General features: G+C 38.7%; 1 protein-coding gene across 5 annotated transcripts in view; it reads right to left on the bottom strand.

Annotated features, from left to right (window-relative positions):
* CLASP1 (cytoplasmic linker associated protein 1) overlaps positions 1-24,252 on the bottom strand; it is a 144,174-nt gene that overhangs the window by 57,109 nt on the left and 62,813 nt on the right. For all 5 annotated transcript variants that reach the window (XM_065750797.1, XM_065750800.1, XM_065750798.1 and 2 more), the window contains exons 10-21: positions 23,506-23,579; positions 22,217-22,309; positions 20,759-20,904; positions 19,709-19,844; positions 18,950-19,020; positions 18,007-18,066; positions 17,260-17,337; positions 15,306-15,473; positions 14,722-14,771; positions 13,345-13,515; positions 5,322-5,429; positions 1,904-2,071 (exon numbers count right to left, since the gene is read on the bottom strand). In XM_065750797.1, the coding sequence (XP_065606869.1) occupies positions 1,904-2,071; positions 5,322-5,429; positions 13,345-13,515; positions 14,722-14,771; positions 15,306-15,473; positions 17,260-17,337; positions 18,007-18,066; positions 18,950-19,020; positions 19,709-19,844; positions 20,759-20,904; positions 22,217-22,309; positions 23,506-23,579 (1,323 nt within the window). The remainder of the gene's footprint in view (positions 1-1,903; positions 2,072-5,321; positions 5,430-13,344; positions 13,516-14,721; positions 14,772-15,305; positions 15,474-17,259; positions 17,338-18,006; positions 18,067-18,949; positions 19,021-19,708; positions 19,845-20,758; positions 20,905-22,216; positions 22,310-23,505; positions 23,580-24,252) is intronic.

Raw genomic sequence — 24,252 nt, forward strand, 5'->3', positions numbered from 1 at the left:
TGAACAGGACTAAGGAATTACCCATTTCTGACAGCTTGATTCGCAGCACCCTCCACACTACAACATGACCAAGGAAGTTGAGAGATGCTTCAGGCCATGGGTTAAGCACATCTTGTCAAACACACACATAATCCCGCTGAGCTTAAAGGATTGCACATACATTTGATGCTGTATATGATATACGAGCTCAAATATTTGAATTAGAATGTGAAAAAGTTTACCAGCATACTTAGGATCAAGGTGATTGGGAGTCCATTTAATGAAATGAACAAATGAAAAAAAAAATGGCTCACAGAAAGACAGAGACTGAAGCAACACAACAGAAAACAAAAACTGTAGCTACTTATAAGTCATAAATACAATGGGATAATGGTATCAACATGACAGAACAAAAGTTACCTCAATTCAAACCAATCTTATATTCAAAATTCGATAAAGAGTCAATTTCTGCAACTGAATGCTAAAGCCAACACAAGCATTAAACTACTGCTCTCTTGAAAGCCTAAAAGAACAGGCTTTGGTCAGTCATCAACCCAAGGATGGGTGGAAAACATACATCTGATAGATGTCAGAGTTCTCTCGATCTCAAACAACATTGACTGTGTTCACAGACAGCACATCAGAGCATTGACATTCCAAAGGATTTCACGGCTCCCATAATATACCTGAAAGCAGGCAACCCAAGAGTGAGGACTTCACAAAGTTAATTTCCTTCAGATGCTAAACACTATTTTAAATCGGACCACATGACTCGATGATAAACTTAAGCATTTCTGATGGTAATAGCCATCATCCTTCATTTACTTGCAAAAACGATGTTACTTTGCAGAGTGACAGCACCACTGTCTCTAACGTTTGGAAAACACTACATTTTGAAATTAATGAACAGAAAAGCACAGTTTCATAGAAAACTCATAAGATAGATCAGACTAAGAACATTATTAGAACTGGAAAAACAATCACGATAGCCATGCAGTATTTTTATGACTCCTAGCAGCGTGTACACTCAGTGCATTTCAGTATACTCGAATAAGATACTTCTCTTAAAATGCTCTAAATAGAAATGTAATGTTAAAAATTTAATTGCCAGCGCTATTACTTCAATCAACTTAATCTATCAATAAATTTTTTGAAGATACAAAATACAGTAACAGTTATTTCTGAAATTGAAACATTTACAGAAGCTTGAAGTTCACAGTTTTAAATGAAAACAATATTTACTTGCTTAGCCCACCAAAAATCTCTTTTAAATCTCAATTCAGGTACACAAAACTTTCTATATGATGATGCTTACCCACCTGTTCATAGAAAAAATGAGTCTGCTGATAAATAGGAAAATAGAAATTCTTATGGGTTATTTCCACAACAGTCACTTAGACAAGAATTTTGGAAGCAGAATAATTGAAGTGTAAGTTTTAAATACCATCTAAGAAAGTGGCCCCAAGACATTCCAGACAAGAAGCAATTTATGCAGCAAAAATTGTTAAATAATCACAGAATGTGCTCACCACCCTTGATTCCTGCTAAAAACTGCTCAGCTGGTCTTAGGAATAAGCCACTCGTGTAAATGAGGTATTTTTGCTTTGATATTCATGGCAACTGTTTTTGCTGCCTGACCTAAAAACATCACTCACGTTGTATTTCAAACAGGAGATATAACATCTTCAGGCATTTCGAAACTATGGCTCAATCTGGAAAATTAAAACTGCTTTCCTATAAGCCACAATAAATAACAGTGAATTTCTGGAAACAGTGTCTAAAAAAACAGCAAATTTCCTAAATAAAACTTGCCAGCTGAGGAATTCAGAAGAAAGACAACCATCACATACACGTTTCCTACTCAACAGGAAAGCCCATCCTTTGAGCACACTGGTTAATGTGTCACTGCAGTGACTATCCTTACCTAGTCCTATTCTGTTGGGACTCGTCTCTCGACTGCATCCCTGGCTCCGGGGGATCTTGCTGCGCTTCTCTGAAGATGATGGCACAGGCTGAACTCTGGATGCTCCACTGCTCAAGCCACCATAGGCGCTTCCTAACAGCTTACCCGGAGAACTAGATCGACTACCAGCTAGAAGAGAACCAAAAATGAGGAAAACCAACAGTTAAAAAAAAAAAAAGCAAAACCAACAAACCCAATATCTTAAATACTCTAATGGCAAAACTGGAACACAATCAGCTCTAACAGTATGACCCAACGCACACAGAAAATTAATGGGATTTAAACCCCATGGGCTTTAGAAGGATAACAGAAGAAAGCCCGTGGACAATAAACACTGACATTAGTGATTCTGTATCTATGAACGGTGCTACCCAATCAATATCAAGACCAAAAAAGACACTGCAGTACAGAAATACCCTAAGCTGAATTTCAGTGAGCTTGTGTAGATGCCAGGAGCAGCCATGCAGCAGCAACATCCAGCCCATAGGCTTCTTTGCTTCAACAAACAGCAACAAAAATTAGCTCATGTGGAGTGCTGTGCAGTGAAAAAACAGCTTTTGGCATAGGTAAGCTGCTGCAAGATAGTTCACCAATCTTCACATCACACTACAGTGGTGACATTATATTCCTCCAGTAATTCGGTGAGGAAAACAAACACTACCAGCAAAAAAAGAACTGTCTCAACAGTAGCAAACCAGCATGTTGAAGGGTAAACAAACTAACCTCGTTATATTTGTAGAGATACTGGTTTACTCAGGTCTGACTAAAGCTAATTAGTTACTTTTCAGCTGGAGAAAGAATATTTAGCAAGGTGAACAGTTGACCTAGTTTATTTTTCCTTGTCTGTTTGAATTGCTCATGGCAAGTTTACATTTTTTCTAAGCCATGATGTCTAGTCTGCTGACCAAGATTTATTTACAGTATTTACATTCAAGCTGCAGCAGGCATTTGTCTGAAATATTTATGCTGTCAAACTCAATAGGCTGAACAATAAAATTATTTTTACCCAGAGAATATTATTTTTGTAACACATTTCTGCTGAAAATTAAGTAATACTGACTTTAAGGTATCCAAGGAACAATGAGACTAAGGGATTTAAAACCCTTTTTTGTTTCTTCAGTTATACAAAAGACACACTGAACATTTGGCATTTATATTATAATTCCTAACATTTTGTTGTTGTTGCTAGAATAGCAAGGAAAATCACATCTAAAAATGTTCCAAAAATGTTCTCTGACAAATTCACAATTTTGAACAAATACTCAAGGTGCTTGCTTTCTAAGAAGTATCTACACATCCCAAATATTTAAGTCCCAAATACTGTTATGATTACCAAAAGTTAACTAAGAGCTAAAGGGTGATCTTCTGTCTTGATTTGAGAAGGTACACAGTTTTACTAATCTGACGGACAATACCATAAAAGCATGTATTATTTTAACTTGCTTGCTCCCCTCATTTTTTGGGCAAAGCCATTTTGAATCAGTCAAATTATGCATCCCAATATTGTATGCAGTTCTGGGTCATCCTCCCCCCAGAAGTGAGAACAGTTGTGAAAGATGCCAGTCTCTCTCACAACATCCACACCCTGAAAGCCAATACTCCTCTCAGTTACACTGCAGTACTCACTGATGTCAGTGGTGTCTCACTGAAATAACTGTAAGAGGAATTTTCCATCTAAAGTTTAAACTCCAGGAGCTTCACTGCAATGCTTGTAACAATGAGCCAGCTTCAATACACAATTTATGCCTACCATGTTTGATTACTAGGAGCAATCTAGGTCATTTGCCATACGCATCTAACTTTAGGAAAATGCTTTTTAAACTTCTGATAGCTAGGAGAGAATGAAGGAATCTAAAAGCTTAGCAGTTAAAAAACTGAAGGAAATAATGTGAGAAAGCAAGAAAGGGAAAATATTTCTTACCACCAGCAGGATTAGCTGATCTGGATCCTTGATTAGGAGGGCAGACCAAAGGACAGGCAAAAAGTGGATTAAAAGACAGGAAGACAATACAGCGTTCAGCATGCGGTTTATGCTATGCACAGACAGATTTATTCACAAATGTGCCACTCCAAGAGCCCCTGCAGAATGCAGTGAGTTAACGTGCAAATGCAAGTGATTTAATTTCCAAAGGCTTAACAGCTTCTCAGCAATATTAACCCACACCAAGACTCAAGTTCTGCTTTAAATTACACCCCAAGCCCATGCTGTAAAACTGAAACAAAGCTACAAATGCGTAGGCATACAAGTTTGGTCCTGTGAACATATTAATATTTTCACTAATTATTCATGTAATGCTTGGCTTAGGAGATTAAAGATTAAAGATCACATCCAGTTGCGCTAGGCTGGAATCAAGATTCAACAAACTAGACCAACAACAGCTACAGATGTGACTATCCTACAGCCTCATAAGTACACTGCATGAAAAAAATTAAACCCATAATATCTGAACCACTCCACACCTGCTTAAATATATCTAAAACTGTTTCACCTGGTCATTTTTCACTACAGTAAAACTTCTTAAAAAGACAAGGTATGGCTTTGAAACAAGTTTTAGATTCTAAACTATAGGAATTCAGATCAGAACACCAAAGCCCCAATTCCTTCACGACTTCCATTCAGTTCCATCCTAATTATAACTTCTCTCTGCAGCCATCCCTGCTTAACATAATGCTATAAAACTTCTTTCCCATACCTTCAGCACGACAGAGCAAAGCAATGGTGGCACGAATAGAGCAGAGCTTTTGAATAAGGCAAAATAACTTGAAAGGTTTCTCCCTCCCCCTCAATTTCTTTTTAAGTGTGAGTGATAAAGCTCTCTTTAGACACATGACGAATATGCAGAAACACTGTATACGTGGCTCCTGGGAGAAACCACAGCTTGTAAGGAAGTCAGGGAGCAAAGATGTACCATGTGAATAAAGACAGCAGAACCATCTACCCCATATCCACAGAAAGTAGGTAATGTTTTATATTAAAATGATGCTAAAGCACATATTTTAGACAGTTTGTGTTACGCATACAGAAATATAATAACATAAGCAGGAGAAGCTTGACACGGCAAGAACCCAGGACAGCAATTAACTACAGACATAGAGGGCACCTCAGTGGGACCCAGAGCAAGTTTAATCTAGCATGTCACAAAAATCTGCAGTTCTGCTGCACAGTAGGTTAAAAATGCAGCAACTAAACATTCTGATTTGGTGACCTTTGTCAGAAAGAACATACGCTGAAAGCTAGCTAAGCAGGGATTCATTACGTTACATGCCCGAATACCATTCACCAGAAGTGAGCCCAATTCTCAGCTGACACTACCACAATTCAAGAGAAATATACTCATAACTATTTGTTCTCCTCCCCCAGAAATAAAACACTTCTTACGCTGGGACTGGGAAACCACTTTAGCCCGGCTGCGGCCTCGGGTATCGGCCGGTGTTGAGGTGGCGCTGGTGGCACTGCCAGAGCTCTGTCTCCTGGTACGAATCCGACCTGGAGGAATGAAAAGACCAAACTGTCAGCAGGTTTCTTCCAAAGGTAAAAGGAGTTTTTAAAGCACCGTCTGTTCTAGGCTTGCCGTGTTGCTATGCACACAACTAACCAGGATTCAGAAGGCAAGTTTTACAGGGAGACACAAAGAGGAACAACGGGAAATACAGTGATGGTCTACACATCCTAAACTCTTTTTGCTTTCAGTAATGCAATCAGCTGGCTCAATTAAAAAAAGTCTCCCCTCTAGTGCCTGTGCTTCCGTTCTATAGTGCCTTCTTTACAAAAGAAGGATCAAAGGAAAATTCGGTTATCTAAATTCCACTTCCTACATAAAATAATTACTTTCTGATAAGGTGATCCCCCTCTCGCAGATAGGCACAGCAGCTGCAGCCACAAATTCCATTCCTGGGACTTGCAGGTCACAGCTCAGTACGTCCCGTCCTGCTGTCCATGCACACGCCAGCACACACTGCAGCAAGTCTGTCAATGCTGCACTACCACACTTTTCTTTCAGCCTTGTTCACATCTCCCCGCTGTTTACAGATCCCTTGTATTTATACCTAGATCAGTGTTACTAGTAACGGTGATTCCCCTTTAACACAATCAACATCGTGGAAAAAACATTCCATGTGTCTGCCCTTTATTTAGGCACAGAATGGATACAAAGTCTCCAAGTGTTCTTGGTCCTTTTTCTGTCCTTTCCTCATGAAAAAGCCACAGTAATTTGAGCTAGAACAGCTTACAAGGTCATCAGTTCATCCCCTTCCTGGGGCAGGGCTGTTTCCCTCAGAATGTTCTTTCCAGTGCTAAGGTTCAATTATCTGTCTCTAGCTAATGGGAAAGAAATGATAATTAAGAGTAACACAAAGAAAGCCTCCACCAGCACTTTCAACAACTGTTCTCTGCCAAATCTGAAGCTGTTTCTCAGGACTAATGCCAGGGCTATCTTGCATTCAGAGGATGATTTCAAGTTTCAGGCATAATAATAAAAGGAAAAACACAACAGCTAAGAGAACAGCATTGACAACTGCATCCATCAATTAGATATTTATCTGCCACCCCGTGCGTCCACCACAAGCAAAGAAACACAAACAAGGAGACATACACCTCCCACCCAAAAGCCAGGGAAGGTACACGTGCAGAACAGGACAACAGCAAGCAGCCCCGAGCTGAGCAGACTGGGAGCTCTGTTCCTTTGCCTGAGCTCTCAAAACATTCACAACACAGGCTGCAACTTTCTAATAGGCAAAGTGACAAGGAAATGTTTAGCTTTGAGAAGAAAGCCTAGACCTGTTCTCAGGGGAAAAGAAAGCCTAAAAGGCTTTTTACTTTGCAACACACCTCATTTAACATCAGCTCAGTAGGTTTAAAGAGCTAAAGCCAGCTAAGATGGAGTGAGCCGAGACAAAGCAAACCAAGAAGAAAGAAGACTATATTCAAATCATTATTTATAAATGTGACTGAAAAAATGATTAGCACAGAAATGGGAAGACAAACAAACTGGTGGCAGTTGGGGTACAAAGCAAACATGAACTCAAACTCAACTGGTCTAAGGGACCACTAATGGAACTGACCATTGGGCACGTGTATGGACCATGAACGGGTGAGAAGGGACCGATGCTTCCTTTCATGCACCATCCACATGAAATTCTCCCAATGATCTGTTCTTCCTGCATTTACAAAATCAGGGCTTTGTTTTGTTTTGTTTTCTTTCTTTTGGCTCTCCAAGTGGTAGTAACAAAGAGAAAACTGGGACAAAATATTCTAAGTGACTGCCCAATCTTTAGGAAATACAAAACCGAAGTTGTATATAAAAGAAGAATCAAGATCTGCTTCCAATGTCATTTTTTGACTTCAACAAAAAACTGAATCAAAAGGTCAAACTAAATCAACATACAACTGCTAGCAAGATTAGAAAGTACTCAGTCTTATTCTGAAACTCCCAAGAGTCAGCTGATAGGCTCCAACTTCAACAGCTTCTGAAAGAATGCTCATGAGCAAGATATGCTGCTTCATTCTGGACTAGTAGATTATGGCCTGAACTCCAACGTGACCTAGAATGTGTCGGGGAGAAGGACTGAGACAAAGAATTGCTCAAGAAGTTTTAAAGTCCCATTACTTTACGTAAAATCCATATGACAGAAAGATGAAGAGGGACTTGAGATACTTCACAAGTTAACTGACCTTCACACACACATGCACAGTCCTTAAGTTAGCCTTATGATATTAAAAAACTACTTACTCCTATGTAAGATGAATCAGCAAAGACCTGGATGGAAAATCTCAAGGTTTTAAGGTTTAAGGTTTCCAAGTATAGTATGTATGTTAAAATGTTCATTTGCACAACACAAATGTCTCTATTACATTTCCTTAAGCATTCCATCTGCAAACAAGAGTCTGAATTCATATTCACGCTTGCACACAGGACTGTGTCATTTAATCCCTATCATTCTACTACAAATAAAAAAAATTCAAGACCAGAAATAACATTGCAAAAGTTAGGCAGACATTTAGTTGTTCTTGTTAAATGCAAACAAATCCCTCAACTACTGAATACTTCTTTGCTTCCGAATATGTTTGTTTCCATACCCAGCCAAACTGCAGATGCAGCAATTCCTATTTCATAGCTGCTATTTTCCTGCTCTCCTTAAAAGAATTACTTTATCCTGAGAGCAGCAGCACAGCAAATGAACAGATAAAGACTACCCCAACTTGTTTCCAAAAAGCATTGAAGTATTACCATTTTAAAAAGCCTTTGATCTAAGTTTGACATGCTAATGTGACACTTTGCTGGTACAGAAAGTATTTTGAAAGACCCCAAATATGTGCTTTGTGTTAAGAAATCATTAGTGGGCTTTTTGTTCATAGGGTTTTTTGTTTTGTTTTATTTGGTTTTTAAATCACTGTAATTTTTACAACTACTAATGGATCAAAATCAAATTTGAGATGTCTTACATATGCCGAAGCCTAGGAGGGTCAACAAAAAAAAGACAACAAAGGAATAAGTAAAGATCACTCAGCAGCACTGTTCTAAACTCCTCTGGGTGGATACTGCTGCACCTCCACCCCAGCACTCAGAACAAACACAGACTTAGTGAGATTCAGCCTGTGAAGAAACTGTTTTACTAATACTCCAGAAATAACAGGTGGTATATAACAGACCCACAGCTAAGTTTAATCAGTTCTATGCTGTGAATAATGATGCTTACAATCACACAAGTTACATGCAGAAGCACTGGAATGGTAATGGTATCATCACAGATCAGTCCATGTATTCCCTGGGTTTTTTCCCCAACTTAGAAAAAGAGAAAAATCCTCAAAGAGCCCCTATGATCCCCCTAGGCATACATGTATCACCACCAAATGACACATTTATGAAGAATACACATGGTTATATGATGTGTATGTAAACCTGTAAAAATATATCCTTTTTACATTATGCAAGGTACAAACTCCATACATAGCACAAGTCCAACATTACCAGTACATGACCTCACTTTGCAGCTCAGTTTCCCCTGATATGCACTCTATCCTTGCCACAAATCAGTGTATGCTATGGGCTGGTTTTGTGTAACATGTTCTGGCAGAGCATAGAGTTGAAAGAGTAAAGGCAGTAGTGCACTCCTCTGCACCAGTATGCACAGGCAACTCAAGCGAGCACTTGCAAAGGGATCAACCAAGAGAAGAGAGAAACCCACTACCTGAGCATGTCAGTTTAAGCTACCATATTCAGTCAAATCTTTTGAGTTAAGGCTTGTCAGTGAGGATACTGAAGAGCTTTAAAGCAGAGGAGAAGAAGAAGGGAACAGTCATTTCTTAAAACTTGCAGGCTTGTCTGCTGAACTCATAATGATGTTCTAGAGACACCCGTACCCAAGGGTCTGGGTTATCAAAACATACACTGCATGAAGACACGGACTCACAGCACGCAGGCTGAAAATCTCTACTGATTAAGGCTGAATGTAGATTTGTGCTACCTTTCCACAAAGAAGAGCATTTTTGCAGCATTTGCTAACTGAAGTGACACTACTTAAAACCCAAGAACCAACACTCTGCTCTCAGCTTGCCAGTGGCATAAGCCACTTTTATCTTGCTCTTTTGAGATGCCTGGCTCAAAACCAAAACACTGGGGAGAACTAAGGGCAAAGCAGATGGAAACTGCCAAGTTTGCACAATGCTGGCTCCCAGCTGGGGGGAAGGTGCAAAACTTTTACACTGCAGCTACAAAAAGCCATGATGGGAACCAGACTGAAGATTAAACTTAATGCTTAACAACGTGCACACGCACACACACAGAGGAAGAGAAAGCACAAGGATTTGCCCTTGTAGTAAATACTAGTGATGTAAAAAAAAAAAAAAAGGCATACATGCAGAAGGAATTTTTGCTTTCTGTTCAAAGCCCATCTCCTGCCCATACAGCTATTTCCAGAAAAAGGTGACACTTTTTTGCTGCCTCCCCTTTGGCTCTGTTAACTTTTGTTTCTAAGGATATAAAGTTTTGCTTTCTCTACACTACTGACAACTCTCAAGATCAGCATTGGAAAAAGACCCTTCTCCATCTCCTCATCATGAAGGACACAGCAAACTGCCATCTGAAGAATGTCTTCTGTCGTGACAGAGAAACAAAGATGGCAATGAGTTTCAACCAATCATTAAACTCATCCTTCAAGTGCTCTGGTTGTGGTGCACCACAGTACCATAATTTTGTGATCCCTGCTCCGCCACCAAAAAAGAATTCTACAGCAAAGGAGATGAGATCTTGTATTTAACACAAAAGCAACAACAAGCAGTTTTTGGAAGTTCATCCCCAAACTTCCCCCCCAGTGAGTGACTGGCTGGTTTCTATTACAGATTTTTACCAAACCCCAGCTGCATCCAATGTAGTCAAACTGGAGGAAAAAGCTCTAATTAAGAAAACCTTTTGCATAATGACAATAGAGCATTTAACAAACTAAAAGTGAAGGTATACCAGAGGACAGCTACTGGAACAGACCTCCACAAACCATTACCGACCAGGAGAGGATCTGTACATTGCACAGGCTATTTCTGAAATCAACATTAAACATTAAATGTTTCTATGTTAGAGAAAAAAGAATTTTGAAAACCATGGAGGAGAAAAGAAATGAAGAAGAAAGGCCAGAGAATTAAAAAATGAAAAAAGGCCAAGGATTATAACAGCTTGGAACTTTCATCTAATCTTACACCAACTTAAATACAGGTATTTAGGCCAACTTCATATTCCTTATCACTGAGAGATCACAAAGCATAAACAGTTGTTCATGATTCTGAACCAGTTCATCTTCAAACCTGAAGTTTAAGAGCCAGTGCTGAAGATGGTAGGCTTTTCCTGCTAAATATTAAATCAGTGCACCAGTAATAGGTAGCAAAGAAAATATGTGACAACAGCACAGCGGCACTTCTCAGAACACCACATCCAAATACAAGCACTCATCAAGGGTATTAACACAGTCCCATTAAACAGTAATAGATCCCTTGAAAAGAAACTTCTTACAGGAAAAAACTGGTTGGGTTAAGGGAAAAGCATCTTCATTATGTGTTAAAGGCGTTGTTTTCAATTTCTCTCTGCCTCAAAAAAATAAAATAAAATAAAAGATTTCCCAATGAGTTTGTTTTGCTTGAGAAAAAATAAAGAATAAGCTTTGACAAAAAGCCAGATAACCAACCAGACTGCAGGCCTTCCCAAACTAGCAGGCTCAGTGTTCTTGAAAAAACATTCCTCCAACTGTCTAAGATATAAGCCATCTCACTCCGTTAACAATACAGAGAGAGTGCTCAGGTTTAAAGAGGTTGACTAAATACTCCTTCCCTAGAGATCATTGTTTACTGTCCTCATTTTTCTGCCATGTGATCATCTCATTCAATTCTCTTGCTGCCCAGTCTCTTCCTGAAAGCATTTGGCAGTTGTGACCTGAGCTTTGGATGGAAAAACACAGCAAACCTTTACACAACAGAGTAAGAAAACACAAGCCCTGCTTTTGTAATTTGTGCTCAGGTCACCGTCAACCAAAAGCGCTGCTGTAAATAGGAAGACACACATGCAATTCTGTAATTAGAAATCAGTCACGAAACCAGAATAGTGCCATCAGCAGGGAGCAGCTTGAAGAGAAAGTGAAGAACACCCCATGGCATCAAAATGAGCAGGACAACCATGCAACACTTCATGCAGGTCACCAGTGAACATGGATGAAAATCAGTAACAGTTTGAGAACAGACCAGGTAGAGTGGTACGACTGTAGACACACCTCAGTTACACAGACTGCTTACCCTCAGTTTTAGTGGTAGTACCATCTTTAGGCAAATTAAAAAAAAAAATAAGGCAAGGATTAATAGGGAAGAATTAGTAACATCAACAGAAAAGGGCACTATATATTAGCTAAAAAAGTATGGAAAAAAATTAATGCAAACAAACAAAAAGTTTGAGCAACAAATCAAAGTGTGATGGATCTGAAGAACAAGATTGTGAGTTTTTCTTTCCACATGTATCTAATGTTTGTCAAACCCCATTTTCTTTGTTTGCCTCACCATTTCTCTCATGGAGACACACAGATAACAGATGTCCTTACTAGCTCAAAAGGAAACAACCCCCTTTAGTAGCAGCCATGCTTGCATAACTTGAAGAAACAGCACATTTCCCAGTTTTCTCCCTTAACTGTCTGAAAAACAGGTACTCAGTTTCCTGGCTTCGAGGATAAAACCAGCTTTAAGATTCTCTTCCCCACTTCCCGTTCTTCCTCATGACACAGGATAGTGAAAAAGCACATGTGCCACTGAAGCCAGTACACAGTGCACCTCATCTGAAGAGCGGCTGCGCCCTTAAGTTCTGAAAGCATACTCTTAAGCAGTCAACTCCACAATCTGTATTAACTGCTCACTGCAATGCATCAGAATCTTGAACTAAATATGAAAAAGCAATATAAATCAGAATAAAACATGAACAACCAATACATTAAAGACACTATAAGGGACTTTAGATATAGAAAAAAATATATCTACAAAGGGAATCTATAAAAAGCATCCCTATTTAATCTGAAATAAGATCAAATGCTCAACATTAAGGAAAAACTACATTTCAGCTGACTCTAAGAAGAAATGAAGGCTATCAGCACAGCTCAAATCAAGACCACTGCCTTTGACACCCACTAGACATCTAATTTTTCTCCTCCTTGTAAGGGTGAAAAAATAATAAAAACTCAGGAATCAGACTGCTATGTGATCTGCAGAACGTGAAATTATATGGTGTTGGTCACTGCCTTGCATTTTCTGCTTTAGCAAATAAGCAGTGTCATCTCCAGGAGAGAAAGAACAAATGTAAACTTTGCTAAGAAACACTGGTGGGTACCTGACAGTGATGTACAATGCTTGGACAAAATAGCACAGTGTGGCTATAATCCAAAGAGAGCAAAATTTTACAAGCCAACTGTGTGGTGAAATGGGAAGGCCTGCTTCTCTTTGCTTCTGCATCTCTTTTTGCAAAACAAAGTAATCCAACTCTACAAAGATGTACTACTCAAAGCACAGAACAATTCATGGAAAACCAGTGTCAAGGAAAGAGGGAAGGAAGAAAAGAGACAGAAGGACATGTCAAAAGTAATACAGCACTAAGCATTTTCCTCAACAGCGTCATGGAAAAAGAATAAGACCTACTTTTCCCCAGAAAAGAGGCTGAGACTATCAAAACAACTCACAAAAATGGGAAGTTGTTCAAAGTCAGTTCCTTTGCAAATTTTTTTGCTTAATTCTGAAAGGCAAGAGATCACACACTGATGCTCAAGAGCTGTTAGCCATCTCAGAGAAATGTTTTTCCAGTTACAGAGTTTGACATTCAAATCAAGTTATCTAGACACTTCCTGATAGCAAAGAAAGCTGACTGCAACAGTAGAACATAGAGATTTACCTAGTGATGCATATGAGCCTGGGGGCAGGGCTGCAGCAGAACTGAAGGGGGTGGGTGCTCCAGAAGATGACACTTTTGACTTGGCACTTGCTGCTGCATTAACATCAACGTCACTGCGGGATCGCTGCAGAGATCCTGGTGTTGACACAGATTTTGTACTTACTGTAGATGCTGCAGATGGGAGTGGGAGACCCAGAATAAAGAAGATTAATTTTTTGAGCTGTGTGCTTCAAAGAGCATGGCAAGCAGTTTAACGTACTATTTTTAACACTCTCTAATTGCACTGAAATACTTAAAGAATGTCTTATCAGGCTAACGTGGGTTTCCCCACAGTGACTGAAAAGATATTTCAAGAACTTAATCAGACACTAAACCTAAATGCCAAGAAAAGGCTATCAAGGCCAGCAATACAAAAAACTCAAGTAGAGTACCTGTCACCAGCTTATGAGCTACTGGCTAGAAAAGACCCACAGGTCCTTCAACCCAGGTTCTACACTTTGTTGGAAGTCTTCCTATCTTACTTCCCGAAGCATTCTCTTGTGAGGATCACTGTTCCCACCACTCCTTGTTGTTTACCTTCTTAAGCAAAAAAATGTGTCTATTCAGCTGCAAGCATGCATGCATACGCAGGCACAAAAAAGTAGGTACCACACAAAATTCTCCTTGAATCCAAGGTATCAGCAGAGTATAACGATAAAGGCAGAAGGTGTCTGTTGTGCTCTGTATTCAGATTTACTACTTAGGTTATTATATGCATTTGCTTGGGACAGGAAAGCTGCCTGTAGTTGTCAATAGAAAAGTACAGAAATATACAGGCTTAGGTATATGAATGAAGAAACAAAAACATGTCTACTGAATAAGGAAGTATTTTTTCTTATGTATTCCCTTGTCATTGCACTTAAGCCCCCCTGTGATGCAGTATCAGCATCTCCTGGCCATACCTAAATACTATGTCTAATGGTAAAATACATTAGCAAGACAATGCAATTTAACACTGTAGGAATTCTGTGCAGACTGCCTTCAATAAGTGCTGAAACCATAAAAAACAAGTGAGAGAAATGCATGCAACAGTAGACTATGTAGTTGTATGTACCAGCATCAGTAGGAGTTAATTCCTGCTATTTCAGAGCTAAACTTAACTTTGCTACAATTTTTACAGCTTTTTAGCCTTCCTTCAGGTGCAAACAATAACTAAATACCAGCTTTTAAAGACATCAGTGCTGATGCACAAGAATGATTGCACAACCCAGAGCTGATTCTTTAAGGAGCACTGAACAGATAAGCTGTCCTTTGCACGTCGTAGTATCCAAAATATTCACTCTGTTTCATAACAATTCCTCAGCAACACCTCACTGCATTTTCAACTCCTGTTCTCACCTCTTGACGTAGTACTTCCAGTCGGACTTCTTTTGGCAGACAGTGGACGGCTAGAAGTTAATACAAGTATTTATTAAAACAAAACTGGTATTTCACAGTCACCAGAAACAGTGCTACTCTGTTCCCTCAGTATATAACTGAGTCAACAGGAAGTCGTTTATATTCAAGAATAGACTAACAAAGCTTATTTTACTTAAATATAAATACAGCATCATTATGAAATTGCTTACAAAAGCACTAAGAAAAGTCTTATGTATGTTATTTGAGCAAGAAGTGACTGTTAAGAAAACTTTATCACAAGTTACATCAATTTTAGAGACATTTTTCATGTGTCTTCAGTTGCAGATGTTTGCAGCCTAAGCTGATCACCTCTTTAAGAGAAGCAAGAACACATACATGCATCAGAATAATGCATTTTATTTTAATAACGTTAGCTAGATTTTGGTATAATCAAGCATGGAGGCCACTGATAACCAGTGATCTGAAATCTGATCTGAATCTGCTTCCTCAAATTCTCAGGAGCTATCATATTATCTCTGCAGTTGTTTAAACCAAGAGAGAAGTAAAGATGCCAAATGACTTACTTGAGACTCTCCTGGGAGCTGGAGGAGGAGCGATCTGACTGTGGCAAGGACACAATACTGTCAGAGTTCTTCAAATGCGACTGCAGTGCCTTCTGGTAGGAGGACTCCAAGGTGTGGTACAAATGCTCTGCCTCTCGGCTGAAGTGACTGTGGAAACCCCAGTAGCACCTGGAACAAGGCACAGTGCTGTTAATATTGTCATGTTTTAGTGGTCAGTGAAGCACAGGTACGGTCAGAGCCTTTTTCACTAATGGCATCAGTGGGCTGCTAAGCTCGATCATTTCCACCACCTACTGCCTCCATGATGCACTTAAGACACATCACAGAGTAACACCGTTACTGGAAAAGCAGCCCCACAGAAGGCAAAATATACAAATAATAAAGAGGGATAGACCCCCTGGGGCTTTGTAAAAGCATAAGATACCAAAAAGGCTCTGTCACAAAGGACGTTCTCGTAACCTTACAGTTGTCTAGCACACATAAGAGACAGACCAGGGCTAGAACCATAACCAGAATGAAGTTAGCTTGGGACTACTTGTTCAACAGATACTTCAAAAACAAACCAAAAGTAGAAATCACATGTATGGGCCTGATTCGGGAAACCACCAGCATGTGCTTTCTTCCTCAAGTTTAACAAATTGTTTTTGTACATTGCTGCAGAGAGAAATCTTTTGTAGAGCTAAGGCTGTTGACTACCTTCTAGGAAAACTAAAGAATAAGAAAGATGTTTCAATACACTTCCAATCAGTACCATGCAGAAAGTAAAAGAACATTTAAAGAAGGGGGAATTCCTCTCAGGTCCTCATCTCTTGGCTATGCTAAAACACCATTCATTCTCATCACAAAAGGACATGAAGTCTCTCAGCACTTTTCAAGGGGAACTAAGGGGCAGCTGAAGAGCAAGACCATTAGCTCAAATGAAACAAGAATTATTTGTATGAGACAGTCAGCCCTCAGACAAGTCACATGCATTCTCACACCACCAAAAGGAAACAAATTTCTGTCTCACACACAATAACACTTAATTAAGAAACGGGGAAAAAGAGAATTAAGTTTGTTTTCTAAAGTCTTACTCCATTCTCCTTGCTGCCTTTTCAGCTTAACTAGTCATCCACTGTGAAATCTCAGTGCATGCTGTATTCTCCAGTGATGCAAACTTTCCCTTTCAAAAGGATTTAAACAGTCCTACTGTGAAAAACCTCTGCTAATAATAAAGCATTTAGATTAACAAAATGTATTATTTAGTGATTTCTTGTTTAACTGCATCCTCTTTCTGAAGAAAAATGTTCCTGCTGTCTTCTGTTCAGAAGAGCATGATCCCAGCATAGGAGCACACTATCCTACGTACAAACATTGTCAAAAATGCAAAGGAACTTAGAAAAAGAACTAATTACATTACCTGCAGATATACACAAAGATATTATTTCACTGTCAAAATAATTTGGACTAAATACTTTGGATAACATTTAGCAGTGTACCAGCACAGTGACTTTTGTTTCAAGAATAACAAATACCACAGAATTGACTGTAGGCAGAAGAAAAAAAACACAACAGAAATAATAGCTTTCTTGCACTAAATGGAAGCAATTTCAATTAAACCCAAGATTATCAAACAACAAGAAGATAGACAAGGCTACTAGTTGTGGATAGCAGAATTATAGGTTAAGCTCAAGTAGAAGTTTCACCTGCTCAGACAGGAAAAAAAGACAAATTATTAGAGATCAAAGTAAAATAACCACCACTGGAAACCAATAAATAAATACGTATCTAAGCCCTGTGTGATCATTTCATATGACATCTACTATTCATTCCCTTTGAAAGGGAAGGAATGCCAGCCAAAATGCTAGCCATAAAACTACTTGTCTGGAACACAGTCTCCAGTATGTAATACCATAACTTGCAACATACAGGTAAAGAAAGGGAGGAAGAAAAGGCAACAATAGCTTCCACTTACTTTCTTGCTTCTATCCTGGCTTCAGAGTCTGCATCATGAATTCCCTTCTTTATTGTTTCAGCTAACACTGATATGTGTCTGAAATAAGAAAAATAAGTGGTCCAGCAATCCAGAAAGAAGTACTACATTTACAAACAACTAATTTGGTTTTGCCTTAGTGCCCATGAACAAAAAGTTCCTCCCATTTCTGCTCTAGATATTTTGTAGCTTTATCTACTCTTTTAAGTCAGTTTTATTTTATTCACATTGCTGACCAGGGAAAGGGAACCAGCATCCTTCACTGGTCCATCTTTAGTCAGTTGAAACTGCCTGGATGTAAAAATACTCTTCTTAATCCTTAAATAGTCTCGGACAGCCCAGAGCTAAGGAAACTGAGTCCCAATAGATATCTGACAATTTCTTCTGCTATTCATTAGTCCAAATCATTCTACAAGCTTCAGATGCTCCTGCTAGATGTGTAGCAGCCATCAACTCATCTTCTCACTTTAAGGTGCAAAAGCAAAGAAAAAAAAATCCTATCAAGTTCAGAGACTCATTGAGACAGGTTATCTAGGGCTGGCATAAGGAACAGACTCACTGAAGTCTGGCTGCCAGAACTGCATGGATATACTGTATACATGCACACACACATGCTTTTCTTGCCACAAAAGTATCTTTGCTAGAAACACGAATTTCACCTCCAAGACTGTTCTTTCTACAGACAATAATAGGCTAGAATTAACCACCACCTTTGTTTTCAGAGCTTACCTTTCTAGGGAGTGAGTTTGCCACTCCTGCAGCAGCAGGTCTAAAAATTCAAAACAGCGCCTGAGAAGAAAAAGGAGAAATGTTGAGTTTCTCAAAGTTAACAGGCACACTGACTTCTAGCCTCTGCACAATAGTCACCTTTTATTATGATGGTTCTCAAGGCATGAGAATTCAGGAAGAACAACAACAGATATCAATAAAAACTGTAAAGTAACTGGATTCATCTCTCTAGAGGTTCTCAAGATGGGGCTTGGTGTATAACATACCAAAAAGCCCCCTTAGATACTGGCAAAGCAGATACTAATTAATACCACCCGGCACTCATCCGAGTTCAAGCTTCACATGGAAATTTTGGACCTAGCTTCTTTTCAGCTTCAGACTCGCTCATTGAAAAGGAAGGATGTGTGCTGTGATTTTTTTCAAGGTTTGTAAAAAAAAATCATTAACAACAAAGACCTTCTTCTCATTCAACTAGAGAAAAATTAATCTGTGTGGCACAGGCAAGTCTCCCAGAGAAGCTGCCAGAGTGTCCCCACTTAGATTTTAAATGTAAGAGCATATATTGCCCAACATCACAGAACAGCATTTCTGCTGACTGGCTCATAGAAAACATGTCACTACAAAGATTAGTAGTGCGAAAGAGAAGCATGTCTGTGAAAAAAATAATAGAAAAAAGCTAATATGAGATTGTAAGTAAGCACAAAGATTAGTTTAAAGAACATGTTTCTTCTAGAAGAACTGCCTTTTCTTCTCTGCAATACTGCACATTATAATAGCTGATTTTGAATTTGTTCCCAACTCGTGGGGGAAAATAAGAAGAATTCTCTAGAGCAAGGTCTATAATGGCTCTTTCCACGAATAAAAACAAATATGATTTTTATCTGAATGCATACATGATTCTATTTACTGGTAACAACAGAATAACTTCAAACTAAATGCTCACCTTCTAACTGCAACAGACTTGGAGGTACAATTACTGGTTATGATGGGTATTAGTCGAGGGATGTGTGTATGCTAGAACAAAAGAACAAAAACAGGAAGAAAACTTTACAGCTCCATGCACTGAAGGGCCATTTTCACTAGCCACCTGAGCTCTGCAGGCAAATATTTATTTTTGTTCAATTCTTAACAATAGAACTGCTAAATAAGGAAATACTAACAGATAGAGATTGCTATTAAAAAACATGTTACCACTAAAAATATCTTTAGCAGATTTTACTTTTTCTTCTGCCAAAGAGCTGAAGTCACTTCAAGAGGATATGAACAGTCAGTTGTTACAACTTAAGAGTAGTCATGCTACCTGCAGCTTCCCTAGTAGAAGCCACCATTGCAACCTAATGGTTTTAGGCAGCACCTGCTGTACCTGAGGAGTTTTATAACACAATAAGTCTGTACTGCAAGTTGGATTTAAAACCTATTAGAAGTTTGCTCATTTGTGAGGAACAGAAATAACTTATTCTGTAAAAGATACGTTTTTCCTATCACTTCTGCCACTTTCTCCTACTGTTAATGAATGGCTTACCTGTCATCATCTATCTACACAAGGCTTTATTACATCTGGAGAGAGACAAGCCTTGCACAATCAGAAGAATAGATTTGACATTTAATCTAATCTTCATTGCAGTAACATTCGCTTATTTTCTCAGAAACATCACAGCATTTGGAAACGATAAAACGCTGTTCTCTTTTGACTGATACTTACTCGGATTATTAATCTAACTGCTACAACACCAGAAGTGGCCATGACTTTGGCACTATTTGGAATTAGATTAAAAATTGTTGGCATAATGGCTTCTGCCCCATGATCAAACTTGTTTCCCAGCACTGATGATAAATGTCTGAAAAACACAATGAAGTCATACTGTTAAGTGAGCTGAGGATTAAGCAAGTCAGACTTCTACACAACATGTGACATTAGCACAACTAATATGTCACTCTTCACAACTGTCACCTCCTTTCCAATTATAAAGGACAGACTAATCTGTTGAAATATCTCAAGTTCATGTTCTTTGTTCAACTGAACTGTGAGAAACATTTACTATCAAGTGTGACAATGCTGAATAGAAGTAATTCCCCAAACTTGCTAGTTTGTATCATAGTTTCTCTGAAGTGATTGGTTTTGCATTCATATACACAAGCTTCCATTAAAAAATGCTGTTAAAAACATTACAGGCTCTTTTTCTGAAGTCATTTCACAAAAAATAATAATAATAAAAAAGCTCAGTCTGAACTGGAACAGAAACATGTATTTTTGCATATCACAATCACTAATGTTTAAAACTCAACAATATGAGTTTGCACAACTACAGTTAGAACCACAGAATGGCCTGGGTTGAAAAGGACCTCAAAGATCATCGAGTTTCAAACCCACTGCCATGGGCAGGGTCGCCAAGCACTAGAGCAGGCTGCCAAGAGCCACATCCAGCCTTGCTTTGAATGCCTCCAGGGATGGGGCATCCACAACCTCTCTGAGCAACTTGTTCCAGTGCACCATCACCCCCTGAGTGAAACTTTCTCCTCACATCTAACCTAAATCTCCCCATCTTAGTTTAAAACCGTTCTCCTTTGCCCTATCACTATCAACTCATGTAAACAGTCATTTCCACTCCTGTTTAGTTAGAAGTCTTCATGTATATGGTTTTAAATGAATGTAGCAAAATTTCATTCTATCAGTTAATTCATATGTGTTCTAACCAGCATCTGTTTCTTGTTTCTACAACCCATTTCAAGCACCATTAGAAAGTAAACTTACCCCAATGTGATACAAGCCTCCCGCACTACCTGAGACCTCAGGTCTTTAGCAGATAATTTAAATGCTCCATCCAGGAGTCGTAAGTGTTGGAAAAAGTTATCATATTCTGCAGCTCCAGCCAACAGTAAGGAGCGGATCTTTTTCAACTGTTAGAAATGTAAAAAAAGCAGTGACTGTTAATGAGCAATGCACACCTGGACAGTTAGGTTCAGAGCTCACACTTGGCTCCCAGGGCCTCTGTACAACAAACTTAAAGAATGCCGAGCAATTTTATTTCAGACCTTACATATAACTCACACGTTAACATACATACCAAGAATATAAAGTAATATAAGCATGGTAGCTAACTGTTACAGGAACCCACAAGTATTACATATGGCATCTCCAACTGTATTGTTAATAACCCAAATATTACTTCTTAAGCCAAAAGATGTCAAAGGTTTGTTTTTATTCCTCTTTATATCCACCTACGTAAAGCAGTTTCTAAAAGCTTAGAACCTTACATAGCTATCCTAGTTGAAAGATGTGTTGACTTGAAATGCTTGACTCAGATCTGAGTTATACTGACATATCTAGAATTTGTTCATTGACTTTGTTAAAGTAAGTAATTACATGAGTCTACTAGAAGTGCAACCCAACCTCACCAAAATAGCATGTTTTCTAGTGACACTGGGGCCACAATTTCTTAATCAAGACTTTATTTTGGATATCTCCATGTGAGCTCATGAATACAGTCCCTCTATTTAAGCTTACTGCTCTCACTACAGCAAAGAAAAATGAAGTAAGCTGAATCAGTACAAGCTGACGCTTAGATCTGTAATATATGACTTGACAGACATAGTTGAGACATGACACGCCAGAGATCAAAGCCTACTGTATAGAAAAGTGTATGTCTATATTTGTATTATGGAAACTGCTCATCTCAGAAAATGACACAAATTTGGTATGCACACAACACTCAATTTTTCCATTAATGCATTTACCACAGTTATAACAATTTATTCAAAATTTAAGTGTTTACATTTTCTGAACTCTTTGCTTTTATTCCCTTTTTGCAAAAGTATAATAAGTGAGCTCTCTATAGGCAAAATGTCTTTCTGCCTCAACAGGAGATGTTTTAAGAGACTCAATGTCATTTTTGCTATTTCCATCTCAGCATTTCAGCATCTGCTAGCAAATTTCTAGCTTTACATCAGATTCCTTGCATGACTTCCAGTTTAGCCTGATGTTGGCTCATCAGATGCTTTCATATCAAAAGCTACCTTCCTCTTGAAATGTGGTTTAAACTTGGGCTCATAAACAAATGTTCCCCCTAAGCTTTTGGAAATATAACACATGTTCACCTCCTTAAATCGCACTTCAGCCTTATTCTGAGATTCTCTCTGCAAACTCTTTCATGGGATAAGTTCAGTGAAAGAAAACCTATCAATAGAGTTCATGTCAAAGTTAACTACTTACAGCAGATACTCTCTGTTCCCAGTCATGTTTATCATCAGATAGTATTTCTCTTATTTTGTTTATGGATTCCTCAAGATCCCGGCTAGAATAAATCTGTAAATTGAAATACAGAGTAGAATCATAAGATGAGATTTATTCCAGAAAGCAAGATCATTTCCCAACAATCACCTTATTTCCTCTTTCCCTCAGTGCTCAACTGTCACATGTTAGACTTGGACATGCTAGTTTTGCATAATGCATAGTATGTACACACATTTCCTTCAAACATTATAACGTGATCACAGGATAACTAAAGGACTGTCATCTGTTACTACAGTTTCACATTTCTAAGCAGCATTTCAAGTAGTATATACAGCAAACCAAAGAGTTAATGAGAAAAGTCAAATACATAACTGGCATCTGAAACAAAACAGTCAATAAAATGCAAAATTTCCTGCTTTGTGAAGAAATAAATGGATATGCTTTATGGAGTTAGTCAACAGTCACCACGCATAACCAGAGAAAACTAACTAATTCACACACAGAAGTAAGACCTTAAATGCTTAACACTAAATTGGCTTTTATACTTGCAGGTACTAAAAATTTTCAAACTATTAAACAGTCACTCTGTACTGTAGCACAGAAGAAAGCTATCAAAGGAAAGAAGCCAGTCAATTTGAAAGCAGATTAACTAAAAATACACAATTGCATCAAAAGAGTAAGGCTAAGTCACCACCCTACACTTCAGCCCAGGTTAGGTTCCAGGCTGAGCTGGGTAAGATCATGAGCACACCTATGCATTCTTGTCCCAGTGGGTAAACTCTGGTGAAGGAGAGATGATGCACTCCACATTCCAGACACCTGCCTAAATCTACCAGCAGACATATGCTATTCCATCACAGCACTCAAAACAGCAGACATCCTAGAGGCACAAATGTCCTTTATTGCTTTCATTTCAGTTTCCATATGACACAAATGAAACACAGAGAACCTTCTGGTGACTTGAGTTTTTGTTTGATCAGACAGCTCTGTTCAACATGCCCCATCCAGAGCCAGCTCAATGTCTTCCCCTACGATACCTCTACCACAAACCACCGGGCTCCCTTCCCTCCACTTCTGAGCATTTCACACCAACCTACTGGCAGCTAGCACCATTTTAAGATGCTTCCCTACAACTTTCAACTTACCCTTCCTGTAAGGGAGACACGTCAGCATTCAAGCAAAGTGCAATTTATCAGTGATAAGGGCTAGATCCGACATCTATCTTTTGTTATTTTGTCTTATGTGCTTTAGCTTATAACTCTACTCACTTGAACTGTTGGGACATCTTCAAATGCCTTAATGAAGTCTTCTTCATCCACAGCACCTGCTCCCTCTTTGCCTGCTGACAAACAGCAAAAAAGCTTTTCCAATCTTCTTATCAACAAGAGAATCAATTAAGAAATCACTAGCTATCTATCAAGGCACCTAATCAGAAGAAAGTTCACAATCCACACATCCTCAGAGTGCTGCAAATGTAATAAGAAGAGAGGCAGGAAAATTAACTGCCAGGCAAGGACTGGACGTTCATAGCATGCTTCAGCTCTAAGGCACAGAGGGCATACTAGGGAAGTCATTATAGTAGTCACTCAAGAGTTAGGGGGCATAGTCTGAAAGATGAAAGGGAATATTTACTTTCATTATACGGGAGATTTTATTTTAAAGGATTTAACCCTATCTATAATAGATGAAGGTGCAGATCTCCTGACACCTGCACAAGTAGACAAATGATAAGGAGGATAAACAGTCTCTGGAATATTAATCACATTAGAGACAGTGAAACACAACTTCCTCCATTTCTCTAGATCTTTTGTAATGACATTTAAAATTGATCACATTCCAAATTATCACTCCTTTTCACCTTCACTACTAGCAATGCCTGAAGGACTTGAAAAAAGTCAGTGTGTCTGCTTTAGGTTGCACGGCCTTAAGTTTTAGCATGTAGCTATAAAAGATCTGCACCAGTCCAGCCAAAGAACATCAGCTATAAAAACAAAAATTCACATTATGAATCACTG

Source organism: Cyrtonyx montezumae, unplaced genomic scaffold (assembly GCF_038088225.1).
Source record: "Cyrtonyx montezumae isolate F1298 unplaced genomic scaffold, pur_monq_1.0 scaffold_7, whole genome shotgun sequence".
Classification (NCBI taxonomy): domain Eukaryota; kingdom Metazoa; phylum Chordata; class Aves; order Galliformes; family Odontophoridae; genus Cyrtonyx; species Cyrtonyx montezumae.